The sequence below is a fragment of the Drosophila mojavensis genome, unplaced genomic scaffold (assembly GCF_018153725.1).
Source record: "Drosophila mojavensis isolate 15081-1352.22 unplaced genomic scaffold, ASM1815372v1 contig_36, whole genome shotgun sequence".
Taxonomy (NCBI): Eukaryota; Metazoa; Arthropoda; class Insecta; order Diptera; family Drosophilidae; genus Drosophila; species Drosophila mojavensis.
Genome location: NW_025318858.1, coordinates 2,948,188 through 2,968,414, shown reverse-complemented (window position 1 = coordinate 2,968,414; position 20,227 = coordinate 2,948,188). Strand labels below are relative to the sequence as shown.

The 20,227-nt window shown below is 41.0% G+C and overlaps 3 protein-coding genes across 4 annotated transcripts; all 3 read left to right on the top strand.

Annotated features, from left to right (window-relative positions):
• The first annotated feature begins 1,768 nt into the window (after nucleotides 1-1,768).
• On the top strand, nucleotides 1,769-9,707 carry LOC6575865 (glycogen phosphorylase). The gene is made up of 4 exons (XM_002001833.4): nucleotides 1,769-2,233; nucleotides 7,108-7,636; nucleotides 7,704-9,310; nucleotides 9,375-9,707. Exons 1-4 carry the CDS (start codon nucleotides 1,991-1,993, stop codon nucleotides 9,522-9,524), a joined length of 2,529 nt encoding a protein of 842 aa, XP_002001869.1. The 5' UTR covers nucleotides 1,769-1,990; the 3' UTR covers nucleotides 9,525-9,707.
• A 91-nt stretch (nucleotides 9,708-9,798) lies between these two features.
• LOC6575864 lies at nucleotides 9,799-12,691 on the top strand. Its single transcript, XM_002001832.4, has 2 exons — nucleotides 9,799-11,271; nucleotides 11,344-12,691. The coding sequence occupies exons 1-2, from the start codon at nucleotides 10,317-10,319 to the stop codon at nucleotides 12,681-12,683; spliced, it is 2,295 nt and encodes a 764-aa protein (XP_002001868.1). The 5' UTR covers nucleotides 9,799-10,316; the 3' UTR covers nucleotides 12,684-12,691.
• A 94-nt stretch (nucleotides 12,692-12,785) lies between these two features.
• Nucleotides 12,786-20,207, top strand: LOC6575863. 2 transcript variants are annotated; one of them, XM_002001831.4, is made up of 5 exons: nucleotides 12,786-13,171; nucleotides 13,231-13,317; nucleotides 13,532-13,606; nucleotides 13,663-14,658; nucleotides 14,720-20,207. In XM_002001831.4, exons 1-4 carry the CDS (start codon nucleotides 12,786-12,788, stop codon nucleotides 14,213-14,215), a joined length of 1,101 nt encoding a protein of 366 aa, XP_002001867.2. In that variant the 3' UTR covers nucleotides 14,216-14,658; nucleotides 14,720-20,207. The 2 variants fall into 2 exon arrangements, with proteins under 2 accessions (XP_002001867.2, XP_032585004.1); XM_032729113.2 differs by lacking the exons at nucleotides 12,786-13,171; nucleotides 13,231-13,317; nucleotides 13,532-13,606 and having other exon boundaries at nucleotides 14,218-14,658.
• The last annotated feature ends 20 nt before the right edge of the window (nucleotides 20,208-20,227 follow it).

The following is a 20,227-nucleotide window of genomic DNA, read 5'->3' as shown; positions in this document are numbered from 1 at the left end:
TAGAAATGAAACCAATTGCAAGTTACTTTTCAATTTTATAAAATTCCAACAAATAATTAAAAAATATATTATAATTGTTTTAAACAGTTTCGAGCAGAAATAAAAAGAATTTATATATATTTTTAGCGAATTTCTAAAAGTTTTAAAATATATGAAGTAAAAATATGGATGAATTTTTTAAATTATAAAATTGGTTTACATTTTCATCGTAGTGGGCTGGCCTGTTTATCAATTGGACCAATTTGTTTGTAGATCCCCTTTCAAACTCCCACTTAAAGAACACGCATCAAGAATATGAAATAAAAAATCTAAATAAATAAAATAAAGTAAATTAAGCAACAGATCTGCTTCGCCTTGTTTTTCATAAACATTTAACTTATGTACAATTAATTTGTAAGAAGTTTTTACATAAATCAAATATTTAATGTAAATTTTTTGTAGCACAGCAAATGATAAAAAACAAAAACAATCGCATCTATTCATAATATCATAAACATCTATTTGTAGCTTAAATGTTTTTATTATGACCATTTGTTGCTCATTGTTGAAAAGAAACTGAAGTTGAAGAAAAAACTAATTGAAAGCAAGAGTGTATTTATGTTTTGCGTTGCTTTTGAGAAAAATATTAAAAAAAAAAAACAAAAAAAACAAAAGATTAACAAATAAAATAGAATGATAAATCAAGGACTACTGATACAATTTTTAGGCGTCGTTTTTTCTCCCATATAACTTACGTAAACAATAGATATTTTTGCATATTATATAAACACTTTAAACGATATTTCTATATATATATATGTATGTATGTAATATGTAAGTGAAACTCTGAAATGAATGCGAAATTTTTTCAAGTGCAAATCAACTTCTATATATCACGTAAATGTGCTGCACAGTGCACAGTGACAGCAAATAAAATAAAAGGGTAAAAAAGTGAATGTCGCAGAGCTGAGTTGAGATATGATCGCAAAAATTTCAATAAAAATAAAACTTAAATAAAATTACAATTAAATTCCTTTATTTACTTAGCAAGCGAGTAAAATCAAACAGCTTTTGTCCGGCATAGGAATACAGTCTCTCAGAAGCTCACAGAAACTCAACAGTTTCAAAGCTTAACGCTAGAGGGCACTCCGCATGGACTGCCATAAAGCATAGAACGGGCTCTGTCGAAAAAAAATAATAATAAACAATACGCATGTATGACCTTCGTACAAGGTGACTGGGACACAGTGCGCGCGCGACCAACTAGAGAGCGTAGATGAGCGCGAAAAAGCGAGCGCGTTACAACGAAAGAGCTAAAGAAAATGCAATAAAGCATTGCAAGCAATGCCTCTAACATTAACATAAATTTTGCCAATGCCAATTGGCGAATTCCGTTGAGTATTTGACGCGCTGATAAGACCAAAAACGCTGAGTGTGCCTTAAGCAGAGTTGTTTACAAGAGAGCAGTTTAACGGAAGAGAGAAAGCTGTTTTGTTCGAAAACACAAGAGAGTAAAGTAAGTATTGCTGGCAGTAATATACCCTGCATTAAGTAGTTGGCGTGGAAATATAATGAATTGCTGTTTGCAAAGATATAATCTTTTAGTGTAAGGCTTGCAAAGAGTTGATATATATGTACATACATGTCTATATTATTTAATTTAGGTTATTTTGGTCAAGCAAGCAGATGTGTGACGTTGGCTGACAAATGAAGTAATATACCTCACAGCTGAATGACTGTTGGGCATTAAAAGCTCTCGTGACTAATAACGCATACGAGAAGTGCACGCTGTCTGAGAAGTGCTCCGGATTTTGCAGCGAACGGTCGTATATACTTGTGCGCGCAACGTTCATCGTCTTCGCTGGCTCGCGCATTAAAATTCGTATTATAGTTTTCCTACGCACCCACGCAGGCAAGAGCAGCGACAGCGGCAGAGGCAGAGCAAGTGACAGGCTGATAGAAAGAAAAAAATAACAACTACCTCAGTTAGCAGCAGAGAGTCGAAGGCAAAATGTCGAAGCCACAATCGGACGCGGATCGCAGGAAGCAAATATCGGTGCGCGGCATCGCTGAGGTGGGCAACGTAACCGAGGTGAAGAAGAACTTCAATCGCCACTTGCATTACACCCTGGTCAAGGATCGTAATGTCGCCACGCTGCGCGATTACTACTTTGCTCTGGCCAACACCGTCAAGGACAACATGGTCGGCCGCTGGATACGCACACAGCAGCACTACTACGAGAAGGATCCCAAGGTTAGTTGACAACCCTCTCTGTCTGGATTATTGATTTTATTTAGTGCGTACTCGAATTTTCCAAATGCCACCGAAAAATAAACCTAACCCAACTTTGACTTCGAAAAGGAGGCCAATGTTAGCCTTTGGGTTTCTTAATTTTTTCGGGTCATTTTTTTTTCGTTTTGCTATTACGACATGCATTTTGTGCTCTGCGCTTTCGGCCCATATTCTTAATTATATCTCACACTCTCTGCATTTAGCCAAAAATTTGTTTTTGTTAGCGCTTTTATTTTCTGTTAATTTTTATTAACTTCTCTTTCCTTTTTATTTTCATTTTTGTTTTCATCCGTCGCTCGCGCTGCCCTCGCTGCAGCGCAGCACCTTCAATTGCTATGTGCTTTCCTCCTGTTCTCTCCTCCCACTTTTTATTTCATTTCGCCTAATTGCTGTAAATTTTTGGTCGCTGAAGTGCAGTGGGATCAATGCCAAAAACGTGTGAATGCCAGGCCAGAGCGCTTGAGCTACTTTCACTGCGGCGAATTTGGCATGGGGTGGCGAATTCATGCACATTGCAAATTTCTGCTAGCGTGTGTGCATGTGTGTGTGCAAGTAGTGTCTTAGTCTCAAAAAGCCGGTGTCCTACTCCATGAGCAGCTGACAAAGAATCACAAAAAGAAAATTATAAATAGCTTATTGTTGCCATCAGCAGCTGTCGCTGTCGCACACTAGCTTAGATAATTTTAAAGAGAGTGGGAGAGAGAGAGAGAGCGAGAGAACGGGTCAGCTCAAATAAGAGCTTGTAAAATATGAATTTAAAATAAGTAATTCATATACCCTGCTTTTACTTAGTTGGTATGTGGGGTATAACAAAATATGGAAATGTATGAAAACTACATGAACAAGATTTTTGGGGAAACTTATTATATATATAATTGACTTAATTTTCTTGAGATCCAGGGGGCAACCTAAATATACAGGGAGGATTGTATTATCGAATTATCGATTTGATTTTCCTTGAAATGTTAATCTTATCTGAATCTCATATAAAACTCTAATGGGGTTTATTCTTTACTATTTTCATATAAAACAATACTTTATAATTCACTAATTAATTACGAATTCGCTGTATATTATTTATTATTTAAATTAATATTTCTCCAATCTTGCTCAGCTATTGCTTTTCATCCGACTTTAACAATATATAGGGTATTCGTAAGCACTCTTAACATTTATAGTTAGTTATCTTGGTTATTGATCAGCTGAGTAAGTCATAAATGGGGTAATTAAATGTTGAAAACAACTTTTCATATGCTCCAGTCAATGCTGAATCAAGGCATATCCATCAGATACACACAGAGCCACACACACACACTGTGGCACACACACACACTTACACACGCATTCGCAAACACGTGCGAAAGTCGTGCGAATTTATTTGGCATAAACTTTTGTCCTTGCCTGAATGTCAGTGGCAGAGAGCCCTCAAAATTCCATAAGATGTATCTAGAAGATACATTTACATATGCTGCAGAACAGCTGTTGAACAATTTGTAGCTATATTCAGAATTCATTAAGAAAACAACAAAAAAAGTATTTTTTTCATCAATTTAACTAATTTATATAAAGTGCGGTATTATAACAATTAGAGCATGGGGAAACATAGCTAGATATATATATGCTAATATAGGCATAGCAGACACCCAACCAACATACACTCACATAGAGGGAGGTACATATTTTCAAGGTCAATCAAAGGTTATTAACAAAAACGAGAGTCGTCGGAAAAATTTTCATTTATTTTCATTTATATTATTTTTTTGTCTTCGCTGCGTTCTAGTTTTCGTGCGAGTAGTTGTGTGTGTGTGTTTGTGTGTGTATCTATGTGTAGTTGTATTTATATTTATTTTGGTTCCATGAAATTGGGACCATAAAAGAAAATTTTCGTGGGGTTAATTTATGTTTTGTTACAATTTCATTGCGTAGTTACATGCCAATAGAATTATATATCTATATACATATATATCTGTATCTACAAAGATATATATGTACCCGACATATATCTAGATTTACGGTCATATAGATACATTGCAAACAAGCTTAAACTAGCTACACTTAAACTTAATTGAGTGCCCACTTCTTTTATGCTTCCATTTTTCTCTATTCTTTAAGATGTGCCAATTGGGCAATTGATAAAAAAAAGGTCAAAGGGGTAAATGAACTCTATTTGAAAAAATATATATACTATTATTATTATTTCATAAATTGAAAACATGCGGTATCAGTGTTAAATCGATAGAAAGTTATACTATACTATATAGTAGCTTTGATTTGACTAATTGAATTGGTTAGAAGTAATTTACATATGCATAGATAATATATATGATCATTTCATAAGTCTGCATATAGACTTTATATGCATTTATATACAAATTTAGATTTGATATAATTTCTCCCAAAAGATTTCAAAGGAAGCAAATGTTTCAAAGTGTTACGAGTTAAGAGTTAAGAGCTATAATGCATGCAAGTGAAATTAACTTTTGTTGAACAAGTACTGAAATATAATTCTTTTTAATATTCAATTTAGGTTCCTCACCTTTAGTACCTTTTAAAATGTTGCCAAATATACGAACTGATTGGAAAAATATTAATTTACATTTTATAATACTGAAAAGGGTATTGTATAGGGCATCATTAGCTTGAACAGCTGTTAGGAAAACAGTTAGGTCATTTGTTTACAGCACGCGGCCATAAATATTACCATATATGTAAACATCTATATGGTATAGATGTATATATACATATACATGTATAATATATGCCGTATAGTTTTGAGATTCGATTTCAAATGCAAACACACGATATCCCTTATCAGAATATTGTCTCGACCACAGAAAAGCCGCAATAACATATGTTCCGGCTCTTTGTGGCCCAAACTATTTGGCCCTAACTAAAATATTGAAATTAATTAACAGACTTATCTCCAGTCGTAAATATGAAATATAATGGAATGCGTTATCAGACCTCCCTAACCTATAGAGCTATAGCTCATCAAAGCTGTTTTTACTGGCCAGAAGTTGGCAGCCTTTTGTCACATGCAGTTGGTAATGACACATCTGTCTCTATATGAGAATTATTAGCTGGCTCTATGGCAACCTTATTTGATATATGTATATTTGTTATTGCTGATTAACTGAGAAATACTCTGTTATATTATCAATTATAAAGAGAAATACTTATATTTAATTGTTATATAGCTAGATATGATGAATGTTATGTGTGTTAAATGTGAAATGTGAACAGAGAGGTACTATGGGAAAAGATATATTATATTTATTATTAAATTATTATATTTAAGCACTTTAAAAGACAAGAATATCATGAAAATATCCTAAATTTAAGCTTCAATAGGAGCGAAATATTCTTCGGTTGTAAAAACAGATGCATTGACGGGTGGACGGACGGACACAAATATGGATTGATGGACTGACGGATAGTAGCTAGGATATAATGAATATAAGAATGTTAAAGGCTTGATCTGTAAAGTTATATCAGACTCTTTCTATACAGCACTATTATTTTCATGATCCCAACTGTATATGGGAATATATTTATATATATCAAACGCTTTTATAGCTAAATATAATGCTTCCTGATAAAAATCTATGCCCCCAAATAAAATAGCTACATAATGCTTGAGCCATGTATGTAGATTTAATCTAGGAAATTAGATTTTAGCATTAACTAGACCGCTTTACCCCTTGCACCCGCGAGGCTTGTCTTTTTGCTGATATGGGCCAGAGCTAGCTGATAACCGATAATTGGCACATAGCACTATTGTCGAGACATTAGCTGGCGACAAATGGAAATCGTCGATCGATGCCGTCGTCAAAACATCATTGACCAGAGATGCAACGGATGATAGATAGACGTTACACTCAAGTGCATTCCATGTAGGGTTGCATAGAAACATGTTTCCATAACATGCGCCGATTTGCATCCGTAATCTACTATATATATGTATATATAATACTAGGTTTAAAATATGCCCTTTGCAGCGCTTAGCATTATGTGATTAACTCTGTAGCCGGCTGATCAATCAGTTCGAACGAAAGCTCTATTTATAGCATCCCATGTAAAGATCTTTGAAATTAGCAACGCGTTGATAAGGCACCAGTGGGTGACCTTCTCAACAAATTGGAGCCTACCATATGGCCGGGCGTACATAACTAGGTAATTGGGGCAGCTGATGCTGTTGTTAACACGCCTCACACTAATGTACAGTGGCGCTTGCTGGCTAATCGATTACCTAATGTCATGATCACATCTGGTTAAAGGGAATACCCTGCATTCGGTAAACGATAATAAGCTCCAGCAATACAGATATAGACGATATATCAATTTGATATCTAAGCTAAAGTCTCTCAATTAATAATTAACTAACTATGTACAAATTATTTAAGAGAATGCTATACTTAATAAATAAGTAAAATATACAACACAAATCCATTACAACACTGCACATACAAAATATCATATGGAACTAAAAATCTTGATAAGAATACCCATTCCTAAATCTAAAAATAATATAATATAAAAAGTATAAAAATAATATAATATATATAATAAAATAAATAATAAGCGATATAATCCTAGGATACTTTATTGTAGGTTATTTGTTTTGCTTCCTATGTTTACATTGCTGCAATCAGCATTAATATTGATTGGGAATACCCTCTATATGACTTTACTAATCAGAAAACAAAATCTAATAGTTAGACAACTTTCAAGATTCCATTTGATTATATTACAACTACATCGAAATCTATTTTTAGAACTATATATTTTTTCACCCGAGTTGCCAACTAATCGAAAATATGAATATTTGATTACAGCGCGTCTACTACCTCTCGCTGGAGTACTACATGGGCCGCTCTCTGACCAACACGATGATCAACTTGGGCATTCAGAGTGAGTGCGAGGAGGCCATGTATCAACTGGGTCTGGACATTGAGAACCTCGAGGAGATGGAGGAAGATGCTGGCTTGGGCAATGGTGGTCTGGGTCGTTTAGCGGCCTGTTTCCTCGACTCGATGGCTACGCTGGGTCTGGCTGCCTATGGTTATGGCATCCGCTATGAGTACGGCATCTTTGCCCAGAAGATTCGCAACGGCGAGCAGGTGGAGGAGCCCGATGATTGGTTGCGTTTCGGCAATCCCTGGGAGAAGGCGCGCCCCGAGTTCATGTTGCCCATTAACTTTTATGGCCGTGTGATCGATACACCCGAGGGCAAGAAGTGGGTGGACACGCAGAAGGTCTATGCCATGCCCTACGACAATCCCATACCCGGCTACAACAACAACCATGTGAACACGCTGCGTCTGTGGTCCGCCAAGTCGCCCGTGGACTTCAACCTGAAGTTCTGTAAGTAGATCTGCATATATAGTTCAATAAAGACCTTTTACTAATACTTTTCGCATTCCTCAAACAGTCAACGATGGTGACTACATTCAGGCCGTGCTGGATCGTAACCTTGCCGAGAACATCTCTCGTGTGCTGTATCCCAACGATAACTTCTTTGAGGGCAAGGAGCTGCGTCTGAAGCAGGAGTACTTCATGTGCGCTGCCACCCTGCAGGACATCATCCGCAGATACAAGGCTTCCAAGTTCGGTAGTCGTGAGGCGGTGCGCAACTCCTTCGATCACTTCCCCGATAAGGTGGCCATTCAGCTGAACGATACGCATCCATCGTTGGCCATACCCGAGCTGATGCGCATCTTGGTTGATGACGAGCATCTGGAATGGGAGAAAGCTTGGGATATCACTGTACGCTCTTGCGCCTACACCAATCATACCGTGCTGCCTGAGGCTCTGGAACGCTGGCCCGTGTCCATGTTGGAGTCGATTTTGCCTCGTCACTTGCAGATCATCTATCACATCAATTTCCTGCACATGGAGAATGTGAAGAAGAAGTTCCCCGAGGACTTGGACCGCATGCGTCGTATGTCCTGCGTTGAGGAGGATGGCGAGAAGCGCATCAACATGGCTCATCTCTCAATTGTTGGCTCCCATGCTGTCAATGGTGTCGCTGCCATCCACTCGCAGATTCTGAAGGATACGCTATTCCGTGACTTTTATGAAATGGATCCCAAGAAGTTCCAGAACAAGACGAACGGCATTACACCCCGTCGTTGGTTGTTGCTCTGCAACCCGGGCCTGTCCGATCTCATTGCCGAGAAGATCGGTGACGAGTGGCCCGTGCATTTGGATCAGCTGGTTGCCCTCAAGAAGTGGGCCAAGGATCCCAACTTCCAGCGCAACGTCGCACGCGTCAAGCAGGAGAACAAACTGAAGTTGGCTGCTATCTTGGAGAAGGATTACGGTGTTAAGGTGAATCCTGCCTCCATGTTTGACATTCAGGTGAAGCGCATCCACGAGTACAAGCGCCAGCTGCTCAACTGCCTGCACATCATCACCCTCTACAATCGCATCAAGAAGGATCCCACAGCCAACTTCACACCCCGTACCATCATGATCGGTGGCAAGGCCGCTCCTGGCTACTATGTGGCCAAGCAGATCATCAAGCTGATCTGTGCCGTTGGCAATGTCGTCAACAACGATCCCATTGTTGGTGATAAGCTTAAGGTCATCTTCCTGGAGAACTATCGTGTAACGCTGGCCGAGAAGATCATGCCCGCCGCCGATCTATCGGAACAGATCTCAACGGCTGGTACTGAGGCATCCGGCACTGGCAACATGAAGTTCCAGCTTAACGGTGCCCTAACCATTGGAACTCTGGATGGTGCGAATGTGGAGATGGCCGAGGAGATGGGCATGGATAACATTTTCATCTTTGGCATGACCGTCGATGAGGTTGAGGCCTTGAAGAAGAAGGGCTACAATGCCTACGACTATTATAATACCAACCCGGAGGTCAAGCAGGTCATCGACCAGATTCAGGGCGGTTTCTTCAGTCCCGGCAATCCCAACGAATTCAAGAATATTGCGGACATATTGCTGAAGTACGATCACTACTACTTGCTGGCCGATTACGATGCGTACATTAAGGCGCAGGATCTGGTCTCAAAGACCTATCAGGTACGCTCTGAAAAAAATATATAAATATGGTGCTCAAACCAATTTTCTATCTTTTCTGCTGCAGAATCAAGCCAAGTGGCTGGAGATGTCCATCAACAACATTGCCTCCAGTGGCAAATTCTCATCGGATCGTACCATTGCCGAATATGCCCGCGAAATCTGGGGCGTCGAACCCACCTGGGAGAAGCTGCCGGCACCGGAGGATCAGCAATAAATCAATTCAATTAACTTTTTTTGATATTATCTATATATTTTATTATTCGTGTGCTTTACTTATGTTAAAGTCCCCAAACCCCACAATTTTTAGGAGCCAAAGCTAGCGCTAAGGAGTGAACATCGATCGGGCTCATTGTTATAAATATTAAATATCTTATTTAATAAATTTTAAACAAATCCATTTGCTAATCTTCAATTTGATGGAAACCAATTAGCGAATCATTCTACCCAATCACCATTCAAATCTCAGGAACAACTTTCAAAGTAATCAATAAAACAAAACGAAAACCAAAAAGAAAATTGGAAAACTTCGTTTGCAACTTAGTGCAAAGCTTTGTTTTAGATATGGATATAAATATGCGTGTTAAATACCAAATGAAATAAAAGTTCAACTGTTAAATGTGTAAAGAACAAATTAATTGATCTAAGGGTTAGGAAATGTTAATAAAGAATTTTGGAATCCAATTGGGTTAGGGGAGGTTACATATCGGAAACCAAATAAGCTAGGAAATGCTAGTAGCCAAAAAAGAAGGCCTTTAATCAGAATTAATGAAATCGCAAAGATACAGAAAAAAGATTTTATTGTATTTCGAAAAGAGCTAAAGGAGTTGTACAGAATTCAAGATACAGCTCTCTTTTTAACTGGTCTCAATAGCCATGGTAAAAGTTTCAAAATTTTCGGTGGCAAAGGCAACAAAGGAATTTCGCTTGGTTATTGGACTCGTCAAGCCCAGTGACAGCTTTAATATCAATAAACTATAAAATTGTCGTGCAGGAGGAAGCTGACCCTATGAAGCCACATCTGGATCGATTGCTGACCAAACCGAAGCCAAGAGCTGCAGTACCAACTAAAATACGACGCATCCGTCGTCTCTTCGTTAATATTGAGGCGAATGGCTGTCCGAAGTTTAGTTGCTCAACGACTAGGCCGAGGGTTTTGGTCAAGCCCTCCTACGATCCGTGGGCTGTGGCAAAGTGCCAGCAAATGGAAATGAATTCGGCTGTGTATGCTTACGCCTTAAATAGTCTATGTACCGGCACCGACTCTCATTGGAATGACTGTGGACTAGAGCGTCCGTCAGCTGGAGCGAGCGAGCCAGGGGACATGAATGAGCTAAGACTATTGCTGGACAATTTGAATGAGCTACAGAATGGACAGCAAGGCAATTCGTTTTACCAGCCAAGGGAGAACCTGGTTAGTCAGTCATGCCGCACAGCCGACCAAGCACAGCCCACATATTCGATGGGCAGCTTACCGAATTACTCCCAGCAGTTCAGCGAACGCAATATGAACTGCGAGGCGGATATTCGTAAGGCGGAGCTGAATACCCTCACCGATATGTTGCAGCAGACCATGGCCAAGCTGGACAGCCTCGTGAGTCTGCAAACTGAAAAGCAAGCGCAAGTACCACCTCAGCTTGATATGAGCTATATGCCACAGTTAGGCAAGCTATTGGACAACGGATCGCCTTTAGGTCTGCTAAGTAAGGTCCCTAAGTCAACCCGAGCCAAGCGCTTGGTAAAGGTCATGCCCGTACAGCCCTTGGTCATTATGCCGGCAGCCGTAGCTAATCAAGCTACAGCTACACCGACTGTAGCACCAACTGCGCCTGTAACTCCTGTTGCACCTGCCAAGGTACCGTACACCAAATATCGCACACGCCTGCGCAAAAAGCGCTTCAAGGCCGCTGGCACCAATACTTCAGCCGACAATTCGGCTAACTTGATGAGTAGCTCACAAATAGGTAGGGCTAATTGAATACCTGATTGCGTTAATGATATCACTGATATCTACCCCTTATTGTCTCTACCCCCAGCTGAGTCTGCTTCCCATGTGAAAGACTCTGGCACCACCATGTGGTGTCCCAGATCATGCTGCAAACATTGCTGTGGCATTGTAACCGATAGCGCGACTAGCATGTCCGAGTCGACTCTCAAGACACAACAATCGGAAGCTAAGGATACGCCAATGACTCCACTCTCCAGCCCTATACAGTTGACAATGCCACAGAGCAGTTTTCTGGGAGTATCGCCCCAGCTAAGTTTATTGCACGCTGGCAGTCACACCGAGGGATACCAACAGAGCAGTCCTATGGATCCTGGGAGACTTAACGGACAAAACAGTTACTCTAACGAGCTCCCACTCTCTACTCTATTAAGGGATGGCAATTATAGCGTGGGCGCTTCTGGTAAATATACCGGTGGATCCCCGCAGACGATTTTTATAGCTCCTGGTAGCTACGAATTGCCGCCACCAAAGAGCATGTTGAAAAATCACGGAAGCTACTATGAGCCGCCTTCCGCTCATGGGTATGGAGCCCACTACCAGCAGATGCCAGTCGCAACAGAGATGTCAGATCAACATCCAACAAGTCACGACATGGACTATGAGTATACTTACAACAGTCAAGCCCCTGAAAAGGAACGGTCGCGTGCTGGAAAGCTCAGCTACTCCTACACGGAAGAGGAGGAAGAGGAGCAACTCAGAGCAGGCTCAGACTCAGACGCCGAGCAAAGCTGCGGGGACGAGTGGTACCATAAGGTATGCCATAGTCTAGCCGAGCTGGAAGAGGAGCAGAGTTATTTTTCCAATATGAATACTCCTCAATGCACCTGCGACAAGGGGCAGCAGACCGACTGCCTAAGCACGCACCAAAACACAGATCAGTGCAGTTGCACCAGCGACCTGAAGGCAGCGGTAAATCCGAGCAAGATTGTGCCGAGGTGCAGGAAATCGAGTCTGAAGTGTAGAAGGCGTAAGCCCCTAGCTAAGCCACAGAGTCAGGTGAAGTCTGTCAGTCTTCCAAAGACACAAACCAAAATACAGACTCAAAGCAAAACCTTTCCGCTGGAGATGGATCAATCGCTGCCCAAATATCGAGTACTCAAGTCCATGAGCGAGGCTCTTCCAGTTGCTGCTCAGAAACATAAGAAGAGACGCGTTTACACGTGCAAGCAGCTCGCCAGATATCAGAAGCTGTTGGCGTTGGTAGAGAGCACTGAGGAGACGTACGCAAGGATCTACAGGGAGCTCAAAGGTAATCCCATGAACAGAAGCATACCGTTCCTTCGAAAGCGAGCAACTGGCTCCACTACTTATCCCACCAACTGGCCACAGTTAGGAAATTCAGTCACGCAGCATGCTCTGCTCGAATAGAGTTTCAGTTCCTATCATAAATTTCAACATTTGGGGGGAGATGGATACAATGCAAAAGAGAGGAAGATAAAGATCGACACAAAAGACGGAGAGAGAGCAACTATGAATAGTGATTACCCGTCCGATTGTACGGCAAGTTGTGAAGCTTCGTGCACTAGAGGACGTAAAATTTTTTCACCAAGGGTTGAACTGCAATTAGATCCTAATTACGAGAATTTTATCGTACATGAGCTAGAGGATAGATCCCAGTCTGTGCCACAGTACTTCACCAACCAGTGGGACGTAGAAATGGCTGACAATACAATGAAGAACAACACTTGGGAAATCGATCAGTCCATCAGATCAGATCAGAAGTATGAAGATTACGACCTTCAGGATAACCAGCCCGAAATGAATAAGAACTATTTCGAAGCAAATGATATTTACGACCCAGAAGATAACCACCCGGAAATCAAAAAGAAGTCCACTGTTCTAGTCTTAGTTGTCAAGTAGGTACAGCTTTAAGCTTTTACAAGAAATTAATGTAATTCCCTATACTTTTCTATAGTTCCGCAGCCATTTATCCAAATGACAATAATCCGTCTCCAGCTCCCTCAAATTTTGGCCATCAAACGGAACAATATATCCCAGAAAGGTATTGCTTTATATACATATATACGTAAAGAAAGACTTCTAAATTACGACTACTATTCTGAGCGTCTGTTACAATACGATATTAGATATCTCTCAACACCTAGATACCTAGGTGTCTACTGATTCGATGTGTCCTCTTCTTTAATGCCCAGACAGTAGAAGTACTGTCATCTCGTTTCATATCATCATTCTCTTTCAATTCGATACTTTTACAGACAAAACGATGCTCGAGCAGCTCGAGCGAACCATCAAGACCTCAGACCTTGCTGTGGACAACGGCCAATCAATGGGTAAGATCAACTAAACCGTAAGGCAAACCCAGTTTCTTATTGATCTATTGGTTCAGTCAAAGGGATCATGCGCCCCAGAACTCTTTCCAAAATCAGCCGCAAGATCAGGATCTGTGCTCGTGTCAGGATGGCAATGAGGAGTGCTATGGTGAGAATTCAAATGCGATGGACTGCCAATGTGAGCCAATGTGTGATTGCGACTGTAACTGCGATTCAGGAGGTGGTCAGGTGACAAATCAAATGGGCCAGGTGATAAATGAGTTGGGCCAGGTGACAAATGGGTTGGGCCCGGTGACAACTGAGATGGGTTACGCACTTTTAAACCTGCTGGAGCAGCACAGAGCTGCGGCAGAACAGAAAGCAAAAACCAAAACTACAACAAATAGGAAAGCTACAAGCCAGAAAAGAAGAGCCCATAAAACAACAAATCAGAAGTCAGCAAGCAGGAAAGCAGCAGACATGAAAGGCACATTCTACAATCGATTCTCAACGCCACCTTTTGTGATCGAGCCAAAGCCTCGTTGCTACTTCATCCGAGGTCCGGTATGCTGCAACACGTGCAACACGTGCAACAGTTGCAACAGCTGTCGCTGCTGTTATCAGTACTAGGAGAAGTGAATCAGAGATAGGGAAACCAAAATAAATCGAAAAACCAAAACCGAGAAATCTTTGTCAAAGTGTGGAATTTAATTGTTGTATAAATTGTGTTGTGACTCGACCTAGAGCTTTACTCTTTGGCATTTGGTAAAGCATGATGGGTTTACGTAAAAAGCGACGCTCTTCCAAGCAAACTCTGCTCCGAAAGGCTATCAAGAGGACAAGCGATGTGGCCGTTAGGTCGCCAATGTACGACTTGCCCAAATCTCGAACCAGCCCACAAGCAAAGACCATCACAGTCGTGAGCTCAATCAACAGGGATGCCCAGCTCAAGCAGATCATGCAGCACTGCCTGTCGAACAACTCAGCTTCCGGCTGGGAGCCCAGGGAGCACTTGTACGGCGGGTCGAACTTAAGATCCGCTAAATCAATACCCAAACGAAACTTTGTCAATGGTAAGAGTGACACATGAAATGCAACAACTACAGAACTAAACTTCTATTTCTATTATAAAAGACATTGGACTTGACCGCGAGCCCTCGAGATCTTCCAAGTGGTCGAGAGCTAGCTCCTCTGGCTATCCCTCTAGTTGGAATTTGGATGTGTCGCGATGCGACGAACTGGACGACTCGTTCACTGATCGGATCAGTCTAAACAAGTTTCTCAACTGCAAACCCAAAGTCGGTCGAAGTCTGGCACAGCGGAAGAAGAAATGCAGTACGGGTGTACAATGTAGGATACCTCATCTGTCCAGGCAGACACGTTTCAAGGCCAGATCGAAATTATCCTCGCTTAGCATAACTCAAATCGGACTGGTTGAACCAATCGCTGGAAGATACGACAAACAGTTTCAAGATGCGCCACAGCGAGTGCCTAGTGGAGAGGCGAGACTGAGTACAAATAGCTTGTTGCAAAATAATGGAAATGAAAACAGAACTAGGCCCTTCAATGGCGGTTACACCTCATCGGATTGCAGTTGTGAATGGGATTGCGATAAAGTCATTTACCCAAAGCAATCGAATGTATACATTGCCCATGAAAACGATAACCAAATTCAGGCTCTAAGTCGATCGTCGCCTGATTCGCATCGTGATGTAGATGAGAGCAACACAAGAGTCTCGAGTCGTACAAGGCAACAGAAGGGTAATGAAAAATATGTAGATATCGGTCACAGCAGCCATGAGGAAGGCAAACGAAGGAACTCAAGTCCCAAAAGCCAAGAAAACGGCAATCGAAGGGGGCTTTCTAAAAACCAAGTAGAGAGCAAACGGGGGAACTCAAGTGCCAGGGGCCAAGTAATCGGGAACAAACAGATTGGTATGAGCGAAGATGAGTGCAATGAAATAGTCAGGCGAAGAAATCAAGGAAGGGGAACAGAGAGTCGTAGAAACCAACAAAACGGCAAGGGAAATGGCATTAAAATAAAAGATCGTAGAATGCAGAAAGGCTGCGCTAGGTTCCTCTGTCCGAAAGCTATCGGAAAATCGGATCATTTCTGTTACTGCAATGCAGAAGAGAATATGGATATGCAGGGCAACCCACAACCGGATGAAGTATGCCAGTGTGAGTATTTCGAGACCGACGAGCCGAGTGGAAAGCAAAATGCGAGCAAAGAAAAAATAATAGGGATAGCGAGACCTCAAAGTTTTGTCCCAGAATCAATGTCCAGTTCAAGACAATTAATAGGTCAAGATTCGGAGCACAGCTCAAGAGAAGGCGAAACTCAAAATCGTAAAGCTCAGTTAGGAACCATGTCAAGCTCACGACAATCAAGATTTCAAACCCAAACAAAATCTGCAAGAAGCTCAAGCTCTCATGCAGCGACTGGGACCTTGAGAGAAGTGCGAGACTCGACGTCTAGAAACAAAAATAAGAACACTGAAGTAGGTAATCGAAAAAAGAAGAGCATAGGAGGAGACTTGAATAGTTCAGCGCAAGTTGATGTCAACAGATGCATGAAGGTGCCCTGCCCAAAGGATGGTAGAAAGGCGGACCAAGGGAGTTTCAAAACTAATGAGATGCATTACTGTTATTGCAAAGCAATCAAAAGTGGAACTCAAGAACCGAGCGAAGGATGTCATTGCGCCAATTTCGATAGCGACGAACCGGACGGAGAACAAAATGCGAACGTAAATGAAAGAATGATCGAAGACGAACGCTCAAGAACCAATCGCAGCGGGGTAGCAACAGCTCCAAGTTCTGACCCAGAAGCAATGTCTAGTTCAAGACATTTAACAGCTATGAGCTCAAGCCAATCTAGGCCTCTAGATGGTAGCCAAAAATCAGCCCAGCGCCTTAGAGATGGAACTCAGAATCCTAAGTCATCAGCCTTTGCAGCATCGACATCGAAAAGTACATCAAAACAATCTGGACAACTGGCATCTGCTCGATCATCGCCTAAGCGATCGAGGCCAGGAGCAATGTCTATCTCAAGACAACTAGGTGCTGACAGTCCTAAGCAAGAATCTATTTCAGTGCCAAAGCGAAATGCAGCGCGTACAGATCAAAGTACCACGCAGACTTCAAATAAATCTGTGGCCATTTCCAACGCCACACCGAATTCTGTCCAGTTTACGAGCCACCAATATGAAGTGTGTGACCCCTCGAATCAGCCGTGGTGCATGTTTGGTAATCCACAGTGGTCAAACAATTGTCAATATCATGGTTGCTCAAACAGGGAACAGACATGGAGGAGTTGCAATGGACACAGGATATGCAATTGCTATTGCCAATGTTGCTTAAGGGCTCTCAATAATCAGAATTCTATACACCCTAATTCGGCAGCGACTTGGGTGGAAGAAGGTGCAGAGGGAGAGCAGCTCAAAGGACCGTTGGGATCGAGTCCTGGATCAAGCTTAAGGTCTGCAGCGAACACGGTTAGGAGCCTCGATTCGAAAACGGACTCAAAACTGTATTCGCCACAGGGCTCTGGATTGGTCTCGGACTCGAAAACATACCAAGTCCCAGGGAAAACCTCTTCTAGATTTCCGGATAAGAGCGCCGCAAAACTAGTGGATAAAAAACTGGCCAGATCAGCAGAGGAATGCCATTCGATCTGTCCCAATTGCGGCATTAATATTAATGAGTTTATACGGAATTCTAAAAACAAAAACAAAGGATATCCCCCAATCACTGTTGAAGAGGATAAAAACATTTATCAGTCGCCATTGCAAATGAATCTATCCAAACAGCAAGGGAATGGGAAATCATACGAAAATAATGACAGGAAAAAGGAAAGCAGTACCAAGCCTCATTGCAATTGTGCCACCTGCACGAGGGAGTGCAAACGGTGCAAGATATTACCAGCTGAGGGCAAAAAGGGCGAGCCATTGGTAAATCTCGTCGTGAGTGACAAATGCAATATACAGCAGTTAATTGAGATACTGAATGAGACCAGTGCAAAGCTGGAGGAACAGCAGAATTTGGTGAACCAATCCGTTGGGAAAACGGCTACAGCAGAACCTGTATTCAATTTCGATGGTAACATTGCAAATAACAATTGGACTTCAAGCAATCCGAATAATATCGATAAGCATCAGATGATGGGGAATCATAATACGCAGTCTAATCGGAGACAGGATAATCTCAATGTGAATTATAATTCTCCACCCCCTAATGCATATCCACAATACGATCCGCGATTATCGCAGACATACGAAGCTCCAAACGCTGGTACTTTCCCAAACTCCGTGAGAATTCTCACACAAACCGAATACGATTATCCCGATCCAGCTGCTGGAGCATACCAGCCTAACGCTTCGTATAGAGGTGAATGCACCTGCTATCCAACATTAAATAATTATATACGTAGGTGCAGTGGCTCTACTTTTCCTAACTGTACAGGTGACAGTGCCCAGACCAGCCCAGTCGGAAAACAAGCAGTTCTACAGAAGAATTTGAACTCAAAATCCTTCTTAGAACTTCTTGATCTGACAATGGCCGTAAAAGAGAAAGGGGCCCTTCAGAAGGACAAAGTTTTTCAACCTATGCAGAATATGCAAATATCTAACGAAGAGGAAAGGACTCTTAAAGTGAGCGACTACACAGTTCATACGAATACCAATGGTGAACAATCGGATAGGGTTTATAAAGACATTAATCCAACTCAACCTCCATTTTATCTAAATGAAGTATTTAATAATCCGTCAATAGAGAAATTTAAGGGTAAACCAGAATATGAGAATAGAAAAAATGTTGATAAATTTGAATGCAATTTCTATAAAATCGATGATAGAGGCAATAGATCATGTCAACGGAAAAGGTTTTCGGATATAGAACACCCAGGCCACCCTCGGCGTAAGGCAGAAGCTCTTCATCAAAGTCAAGAAAAAGCTCTAAGAAAAAAATTACTACGAAAACAATTTGAGCTAGAGCAAAACACATCTGATTCGGATTACTTTAGAGCAGCTAGTTATACGCCAGAAATTAGAATATACGATTTAAGAGAACGAGACATTAGAGAGAGGAAAAGGTCTGGATTTGATCAAATGAAACTAAGTGAAAGTTCACCCAAGTCGTACGGCTTCGACTCTTGTAGACGAGTTTCAACAAGCTCAGAAATGAAATTAATGGAACGCGAAGCACTCTACAATGACAAGGAAATACAATCGGAAACATCATATATTGATTCGCATTATAGACGTCGACTTCCAAGGAAAGCTGATTCTCTGCGATACAGGCAAAAAAGTTATTCAAGATTCCAAAATCTTGCTGCAAGGCGTTCAAAATACAGGTATCTTTTGCGTAGACGAGAAAAAGATAAGAACGAAACCTCAAATCTCTACATGAGGAGCGAAACAAGATCTAAAATGCTTCTATCAAGGAATAAAATGAAGGCTAATGCGATTGGAGAAAGTCCAAAGAAGTCCAACTCACGAAGCAGTTTTCCATTTAGGAACAGCCAAAGAATTATAAATAAAGTCGTTCCACTAGCAAAAGAATTAAATGAATCCAAAAAAAATTTCACAATGAGATCAAAAGTTGAAAAAAAAGAAAACACATATTTTGATTATTCGGATTATTCGCAATTGGATCACGCAGAATCTAAGAATTCGAAATCGAAAAATCAACATCTTCCTATCAGAAGAATGACAGAAGAAATGAGAGTAAATGAAAGACCAACTTATGTGGAATCAAGAAGCAGAGTATTTCCGAATAAATTGCTGGAATCAATAAAAGAAAGAAATAGCATTAAAGGAGAAAGTGAAAGATCAGATGCTTCGGTATTAAGAAAAATGGAATCAAGAAACAGACTCAATCCATTCAGAAACAAAATAGAGGAAAGGAAGTCAGATCATTCGGAGTATAAAAGTTTTGAAGCAAAGCGCCGACTTTTTGCTAACGAAGGACAAATTAAAGTTAAAACATATAAATCAGTAATAGGTAACTTAAATTCAAATAAATCTGTTACATCCTTCAGCCACAAAAGTGAAAAGAAAGCCAAAGATGAAAGTTTAGATTTGAAAGCCATGTCTTTTCAGCCAAACTCAGTGATAAGTAAAACAAAACGTGATAAGTGTGAGCTACCTGAAATAAAAGCAGTTAAAGATCGATTAGAATCTATACACAAGTCACGTTTTTCAGCTCCTCTTCGCCAAGAGAAAGTTCTTAAGAAATGCGCCCCCATTCCTCCACCTAAACCAGTCAAAAAAGGAGCCTCTAGACCAAGTGATGCCGTCTCTGCTTCTAACCACAAACAACATCGAGCAGTTCGAAGTTTGCAACAAAATCAATCCGATGGCGATGATATTAAAGTGCTATACGATTCAAGCTCTAAATTTTCGAGGCACAGCTGTGGAGATGGAGACACAAACACCGATTGCGAACCAGATACCAAGCCTAGAACAAGTCAAAATAATTTCTTTTCCATGTTATTAACTCGAGACAAGCTTACGGACTCCAAGCGATATTCCTGATAATCAACCAAGACAAATTTATTAAGTCAACTCCAAAATTTTCAAAAATTCGCTTCGATAGTAAATTAAATTAAAATTGCAACAAAACACGTCTGCGACTGTTTATTAA